Raw genomic sequence first — 8,240 nt, 5'->3', positions numbered from 1 at the left:
TCCTCACAACCAAACCCACTCGATCGTCACAATATCTAGCAAGCTGCGAGAGAAGCTCAACCATCTGAGTGATCTCTCCTTGTTTCTCGGACTCTCATCAAAAGGATGGCAGCTGGGATGCGCTTCTTGCAGCTGTTCGCGACGGTTCTCGCGTTCTGCTTTGTGCCGGCCAAGTCCGGCTACTGGCTGCCGGCCCATGCCACGTTCTACGGCGGTGCCGACGGCTCTGACACAATGGGTAAGCTAGCTAATCAAGCTTGCTCCGGCATTATCAGTTTGCCCAATATTACTTATCACCTGCTGATACGCATGCAGTGCATGTCTGACTGTATCGATCTGCATTTGCAAATAATGTGCAGGTGGCGCATGTGGGTACGAGAACCTGTACAACGCCGGGTACGGGATCAACAACGCTGCGCTGAGCACGGCGCTCTTCAACAATGGCTTGTCGTGCGGGCAGTGTTACCTCATCACCTGTGACACCAGCAAGTCGAACATGTGCAAGCCCGGCACGTCCATCACCGTCTCTGCAACCAACTTCTGCCCTCCCAACTGGGCTCTCCCCAGCGACAACGGTGGCTGGTGCAACCCTCCCCGTGTCCACTTCGACATGTCCCAGCCCGCCTGGGAGAACCTCGCCATCTACCGCGCCGGCATCGTCCCCGTCCTCTACCAGCAGGTCGCGTGCCAGAGGCAGGGCGGCCTACGCTTCACCATCAGCGGTTTCAATTACTTCGAGCTTGTGCTGGTTACCAACATGGCCGGGAGCGGGTCGGTCAAGAGCATGTCAGTCAAGGGGACCAACACCGCGTGGATCCCCATGTCCCAGAACTGGGGCGCTAACTGGCAGTGCCTAGCGGGGCTGCAAGGACAAGCGCTCAGCTTCGCGATCACCTCCTCCGGTGGACAGTACAAGGTCTTCCAGGACGTCGTGCCGGCGTGGTGGTTGTTCGGACAGACGTTCTCCACCTGGCAACAGTTCGACTACTAGCTAGTATGAACATTGTACAATTTGTATTTCGATTATCAGTTCGCTTCATCAGAGCGAACATGCATGGAACTGTCCAGACGCATACTCATTATCCCATTTTGAATTTTCGGTTCGTTGCCCATCGAGTGGATGTAGATTTGAATTGTAAAATCTATAATCCACGGCTCCCTCTATGTCTCCTCTATCTGGAACAATATATACTAAGAGTGGACGTGTGCGCTTTGCTGCGTCGTTTTCTCTCCCTCGTTTCACATTTAAGTTTTGCTTCCATGGTAAACTTAAGTTCTGTTTTACTGTGTCTATATAAAACTCTCAGGATAAGTTATCGATGCTAATAGGGTAAACAAATAGAGCTATATAGTTTAGGAAGCAAAACATATACGATGAAATTACACCTACTGCCAAGTGCCAACAGACTTCTGTTTGTCTTGACGAAATACATCTTAATATAAATATTCTTCATTACTAAAAAAGTCTTATACGCTACACTGTGGGTTTATATAATTTCTCATCTTTTCCATTTAGTCAGATTTATTTAATTACAGTTCCCTCCTCGCCTCTCTCAAAGATTTGATCAACGTGTTTGTACATTTCCACAATCCCCCCCCCCCCCCCCCCTCGCAAAAAAGAAGAAGAAAGTATTGAAGTAATTAAAAGGTACCAATAAGTGGAAGGTTGCTCCGGTGGTAGGTGATGCTGGCGTATGAGAGCATCATGGCGACAGTGAAGGTGAAGCAGTACCAGTTGAAGAAGTTGGCGGTGTCGCAACGGCCGTCAGCGGTGCGCAGGGTGAACTGGTTGGCCCCAAAGGCCAGGTTGCACGGCCGAATGCAACAAAGTGCCTACAACCGAGAAGAGAAGGACATAAGGAGTGCGGCAAGCTAGGAGCTGGTAGGGCCCTCACACTAATGCCCTTTGGATGTGTTGCACCGTGAGGATGGAGGAAATGGAACGGCGACGGAAAGCATGTGGATAAACATGCCTGTGAAGGAGGACATGGTGGCAACCGTGGTGGTAGTGCAACGTCTGAGGTAGGTGTTGCAGACGTACGCACCGAAGATGGTGTTGAAGTTCCTCCTGCCGAGAAGACATTGAAGTCGGTGGCGGCGTTGACGCTTGGCATGTGGTACACCGTCGTCCGATACGCTAGCATGTTACGTTCAGATCGATCGTCCCAAGCTTCTCAAACGTCTCATTCCCTGTGATAATCCATATTCTCTTAGTTTTACTAGTCAAAAATTAATTTCAAAGAACTAACGGTGTTCAATTTTTATGAAACTAGAAGATAGCCCGCATGTTGCTGCGGCAATCTTGTTAAAATCGATGACTAATTAGGTGCTACATAAACAATTGAAATAAATAAAAATAAATTTAAGAATATACTTGATTTACACTTTAGAAACATTAAAAGAATATGAAGCATATAACAAAATGATATAAAAGAGAGAAAATTAGGATGCAGTTAGAAGACTGCTAATTCTAAAAACCGTGAAGGGTAAACTATATAATTATGCTCCAATTGTCCAACACATATATACCGTGTCCATGAGAGTACAAAACTTAGTGCAAATAAAATTAACTGATGACTTAACATGCATGAACGGACTATTAACGCAAAAGGTGTAAATTATAACTTAGATGCATGACTTGTTGATGTGGCATTGTTGTACAACTAGAGAAATAGGTAGTGGGTCATAGTTATTTCTTTACTTTCAAACTGATGGGTTATAGTTATTTAGCAATAGAGGAAAAGTGTGGCGCTTAAAAGAACACAAGGAACAACTATATAGGTATGCTCGAAGCACTCGACGTATATACAGTGTCTATATAAACGCAAAACTAAAAAAAAAATCAATTACTGGCATGCACAAACAGATGATGTGACAACGTGAGATAGATATGCAAATGCAAAAAAATGAATTATAACTTACATGCATGGCATGCTGATGTGGCATGGTTGCATGACTAGAAATAGTATGCAGTGGGTTGTAGTTCAGGGTGGACACGGTCCGGGCCGGTCCGGTCCGGTCTAAGCCGATGTTTGGACCGGCCGCCGGCGGTCCGGACCGGACCGGACCGAGCAGCATGACTGTCCTGATTTCAGGGACCGGACCGGCGATGAAGAAGCCCGGGCCGGACGGAGCGGACCAGCCAACAACCATCGGCGGCGACTTGCACGGGTGCAGCGGCGAGGTGTAGGACGTGCGCGGGTGCTGTGGCGAGGAAGGTGACATGCGCGAGCGCCGGTGTCAAGGTGGGCGACGTGCCGGGGGAAGTGCGTGGGTGCCGTGGTTCTTTGCCATGAACATGCACATGTCTGTTGATTAGCAGTTTTTCTGTTGCATGCAAGTAATCGTGTGCATGAGCCCATGATTTCTCGTGTGCGGGCCTTTCGTGATTAGCGGATCAAATCGGACGTGCAGTTAATCGTCAAATGATGACGTGATTTTTGGATCAAACCTTGTTTCTCTGGTACTTTCAGTTTTCTATTTTGACTGGAGAAAAGGAAACGGCACCAGGGGATCGTGCGTGACGTGATTATAGGAAGCTGACGGTATAAAATCTAGCACTTCCAAAACAAGACTTGCCTGATTTGTTGGACGAGAAAATCACATCCCAGCGTTTCTCCCACGATCCGAAAATCACGGCCAAGCGTTTCATGCGTGCGTGCGTGTTGTGCTGAAACTGTTGCCATGATCGAGAACTCGCGAACGGCGGCAATGCACGCACAGCAGCGACGGCGAGCGGCAGAAAGAGGCTCTGGGGCACGGGGAGGAGACGAAGGAAGGACATGGCAAGCTCGGGGACATGGTGGTTCACCCAGGGGCTGCCGGTGGCCGCGACGACGAGGAAGGGAAACAATGATGACTGCGTTTCTAGGTCCGCTCGGTCGGCTCGGTTAAAGACCGGACCGGACCGACATTTTTTCTCGAGCCTGATTTGACAGACCGGACCGTCTAATTTATCTAGCGGGCCAAGACCGAGCGGGCCACACGCGGGCCGAAAAGCCCGCTTGTTACATCCACCCTGAGTTGTAGTGCATGTCTTGATTTAAGACTACTCTCAATGGATGGATACTTAGAAAAGGTGTTAAGCATCTCTACTCCTAAGGGAGCAGTTGGTAGTCTCGCTTCCAGGGTTTTTTTAGTCCCACCTCCCATGGTTTTTTTTCGTCCTAAAAAATCTACGAAATTTCGTAGGTTAACCAGGGACAACTCCCACCTCCCAGGTTTTTTTTCGTCCCACCTTCCATGGTTTTTTTGGTACCTCGTCCCACCTCACACTAAGCCGCCACGAACCGCAAAAACCGCCTACTTTAGCCAAATCAACAAATCTCTCTCATTAATGCAATTTTCTTTAGGAAACAAATAATAGATTCTTTCCTACCTTAGCCAAATCAATGGATCTCTTCTATTAATGCAATTTGCTTTAGCAAACAAATAATAGATTCTTTCCTACCTTAGCCAAATCAACGGATCTCTCCCATTAATGCAATTTGCTTTAGCAAACAAATAATAGATTCTTTCCAGCCAAATCTACGAAATCTCTCTCATTAATGCAATTTGCTTTAGGAAACAAATAATAGATTTTCAGGAAATAAATAATCTCTAATCTCTAATAATTTCTACTCCTAATAAAACAGTTGGTAGTCTCCTCCCACCTTCCATGGTTTTTTTGGTACCTCCTCCCACCTTCGCTGGTTTTTTTTCATAGATTTTTTTCGTCCCCTCCCCTCACTTCATCGGTTTATTTTCGCATCACCCTCTCACACAACGAAAGAAATTTAAACAGATCAGAACTTTCCATACTGGCGCAAGTTATTTAGTAATGTAGAATCAATCACGAACAATCTCTAAAGATCAAATCTAAATTAATTAACCTTACCTTAAATCACTCAATTACATTAATTAGAAAACAAATAATTGATTTTCAAAAAATCGCTCAATCACGTAAACCTTACCTTAACTCACGGATGGTAATCAATCTCCAAACAAAGGAAACAATACATCGAGGGAGCAGTAAATAAACTCCCTTTCTTATGACATGTATATGACCTTTCCTTCCCTCTACGTTGTCGAGCGTTCTTGATTCTCGAGGCCAATGCTTGGGCTGCATCACTGGGTCGCGACGGTGCTGGAGGACGAGGACGGCGAGGCCGGGTGCCGCGGCACCGCGTTGGCCGCGGCCGGTGAAGGGGGCAAAGAAGGGCGGCTTCCTTGGCCCTGGCCATGGCCGTGACCCTGGGAGTTGGTGCGGTGGAAGTGGCACTTGAAGGACACGACGTGGGTGGCCGACGCGCAGACGAGCTTGGAAGCGGGCCCGTGGCCCGTGCCGGACGGCGCCGACGCCGACCCGGGCCACCTCCTCCGCGTATTCTTGGAGCTGTGGCTGGCCGATTTACATGAAATTAATTCCCCCAGTTGTGGTGGCAAATATAATACACATAATCCATATTGTTATGTACTAGCATGTGTGTGTGAAATAGATGGATTATGGTCCCGTACCCAATAAGATGGATATGTGTGTGTGTTAGAGAGAGAGAGGGAGAGGGGGAGAGAGTGAGGAAGAGGGAGGCAGAGAGTGTGTGTGAGGAATTGATGGTAAAAAAGGTCGCCAATGTCACTTGATATATATGAGAATATTAATATTGAACTTTTAAAGTTAATGTGGCCCCGTTGCAACGCACGGGTGTTCTTCTAGTATTAAATAGCTTAGCAACTAAAATCCCCAATGCATCGGTGCTTAGCTTCTTGTAGCTAAGAGCATCTCCACTCGTCCCAGGAAGGCCCCCCAAGCACTTTTTTTAGCACCGGCAGCAAAAAATGGCCCTAGTCAAGCCCCCATGACCTCGTTTTGCGCTGGATTTGAGCAAAAACAGCGCCGACGAAACCAGCCAAAACCCAGGCTCCCGGGGGGCACTTGCGACGCCCGGTGATACTTTATGCATGCAGATACCCCCACCAGTCAGCCTCTCTCTCCTCTCTCTCTCTCTATCCTCCTTTTTCTGCTAGCCCATCACTTGCATGCAAAAAAGAATCAATCTCCTCTCTCTCTCTGCACGAAGCCGCGGTGCGCCACGCTCGCCTCCACGCCTCCTCGCCGCCGTCTCGTTGCTGGCCGCCGCGCTCCCTTGCCACACCAAGCTTCGGCCGCGACGGCGGCGGCCGGCTGCACGTGCGTGTGTGCCTGGACGGGGGCTACCATGTTGCCGACGAGCTGTGGCGCCCGCCAATCGGCGTGCTGGAGCTTGGCATCGTCGAGCTGTGGCGCAACGGCGGCGGTGGTGAAGATCATCGTCGGCGTCCACGGCAGCAAGTCGGCGGAGCCGACGTCGGTGCTGTACAACCGGAGCCCGAGCCCTTCGACCCCTCCTTCCTGCCGACGCCAGGGAGCCCCAGGCGGCGGTAGACGAGCTCCTCGAGGCGGCGCGCCGCGCCGACGCCAAGGACCCCGCTGGCGCGCGCGAGATATTGGCGCGGCTCAATCACCGGCTCCCCTCGCCGCCCACCCCGCTGGGGCACCCTCCCCTGCTTCGGGACGCGCTCCTGCAGCGCCTCCTCCCACCCGCGGCCAGCAGCTCCGTCGTCTCGCCGCTCGACGTCGCGCTCAAGCTCGCTGCGCACAAGGGCCGCGTTGGTCGAGTCGCTCGACACGCCCGGCAGGCCGCGCTGGTCTTGCTCCTGCTGCGGCCCAGGGCGTTGCGCCTGGTCTCCGGCGAAGGGGATGGACTCCACGCTGCTGTCCGCGGCAGCGAGCAGCGCCATGCATAGTGAGGGCGGCGAGCAGCAGGCGAGCGGCGCCGAGGGCGAGGCGAAGGCGTACGGTGACGAGTGGATAATAAGTGCATGGGGGGCCAATGAGTGGATGCTTTTTCATTCCCAGACTTTAATATTTCGCCGGCAGCCCCCCAAGCGGCGAAAAAAGTGCCTCCTGATGGGCTCAACGGTTGGAGATGCTCTAAGCTTCCTTCCTTTAATGAGCTGTAGGATCTTAGTTGTTTGTAAACTTTATGGCCTATTTGTGGCATGTACTCGAGCTTAGCAACTAAACCAATGTTCAGAAATGCGTGTGTGTGCCATTGCCAAAGTTCAGAAATGTATATTTTGCTTTATAGACTCATATATAGTACAAACTGAAGAACCTAGAAGCCGTCAAAAAAGTGGCAAGATATCTTTGAGCTGAAGTAGATAATAAAAAATATAAATTGCGGATTATATATGTTATTAACTGTCTGTACTTAACATATTGGACAGTACTGATCATCAGCTTCATCCAAACAGCAACAAACTGTACAATACTGAATATTATAATTGCATATTAACAATTATAGCAACAAATGGACAGTACTGAACATCGGACCAGAAAGTTTCTTGGCAAGTTATCAGTCAGAGTTTGGCCGCAGCCCAGGTTAGATGCATAGAAAAAAATCTAATCTAATCAGTAACTGCAGGGAGGCAGCGAGCATCAGGTGCCGTATGATACAGAACAAAGACGTAGTCTAAAAACAAATCTAATGTAATCAAGAACTGCAGGGAGGCAGCGAGCCCAGGTCAGGCTTTGACCAGTTTGTGACTGGCCTGAAGAGCTACCGGCAGCGGTGAACTGAGCCAGTGACGCTGGTGCTATCCCTGCTTCCTTCTCCCGGCGGCAGACCATGCAGGCTGGAGGGTCGTCCGGAATTTGGCTTCAACGAACATATGGACGGCGGCTCGGACGATGATTGGGAGGCGGGCCGAGGACGACGGCGGCGTTGGCCGAGGAGGAAGAGGCGGGGCCGTTGGGTGAGCACACGGGAGAAGGGGAAAAAAAGAAGAGGAGACGAGACGGTTCGACGATGCACACGGGATCGAGATTGATTGCCTCGTACCGTTTCTTCCTGAGGTTACCAAAACTCTCTCTCTCTCCTTTTAATTATGATGTCACATCAGCTTTTTAGTCTAGTTGGCACCTTTAACACCGGTCCAGGGTGAAGCACTGGGAAGGACCTAATGCAATGTGATTTAAAACATACATAGAATGTACTAATGCATGTTGCATGTTAGAGACTTCTCATGTGTTGATTGGACGGATGCTAGTGGATCGAACTAGCAAATCTAACGGCTACAATAATTTTTAAGATGTGGAGGCATACATGTTAAGATGAATAGAAGTAGTGAAGATCAGTCTATTATAGTATGTACGAGACAGTTGGTACTTGCAGAAACGAAAAAGCATCTAGACAGCGTGAAATATAAAATGGAACATATGA

The 8,240-nt window shown here is 49.5% G+C and overlaps 1 protein-coding gene across 1 annotated transcript; it reads left to right on the top strand.

Annotated features, from left to right (window-relative positions):
• On the top strand, positions 1 to 1,232 carry LOC125539297 (expansin-A31). Its single transcript, XM_048702722.2, has 2 exons — positions 1 to 238; positions 360 to 1,232. The coding sequence occupies exons 1-2, from the start codon at positions 106 to 108 to the stop codon at positions 989 to 991; spliced, it is 765 nt and encodes a 254-aa protein (XP_048558679.1). The 5' UTR covers positions 1 to 105; the 3' UTR covers positions 992 to 1,232.
• Positions 1,233 to 8,240: the final 7,008 nt, after the last annotated feature.

The sequence above is a fragment of the Triticum urartu genome, chromosome 1A, assembly GCF_056163025.1.
Source record: "Triticum urartu cultivar PI428250 chromosome 1A, HENAU_Tu73, whole genome shotgun sequence".
NCBI classification, from domain to species: domain Eukaryota; kingdom Viridiplantae; phylum Streptophyta; class Magnoliopsida; order Poales; family Poaceae; genus Triticum; species Triticum urartu.
This window is presented reverse-complemented; position numbering and strand designations above follow the sequence as displayed.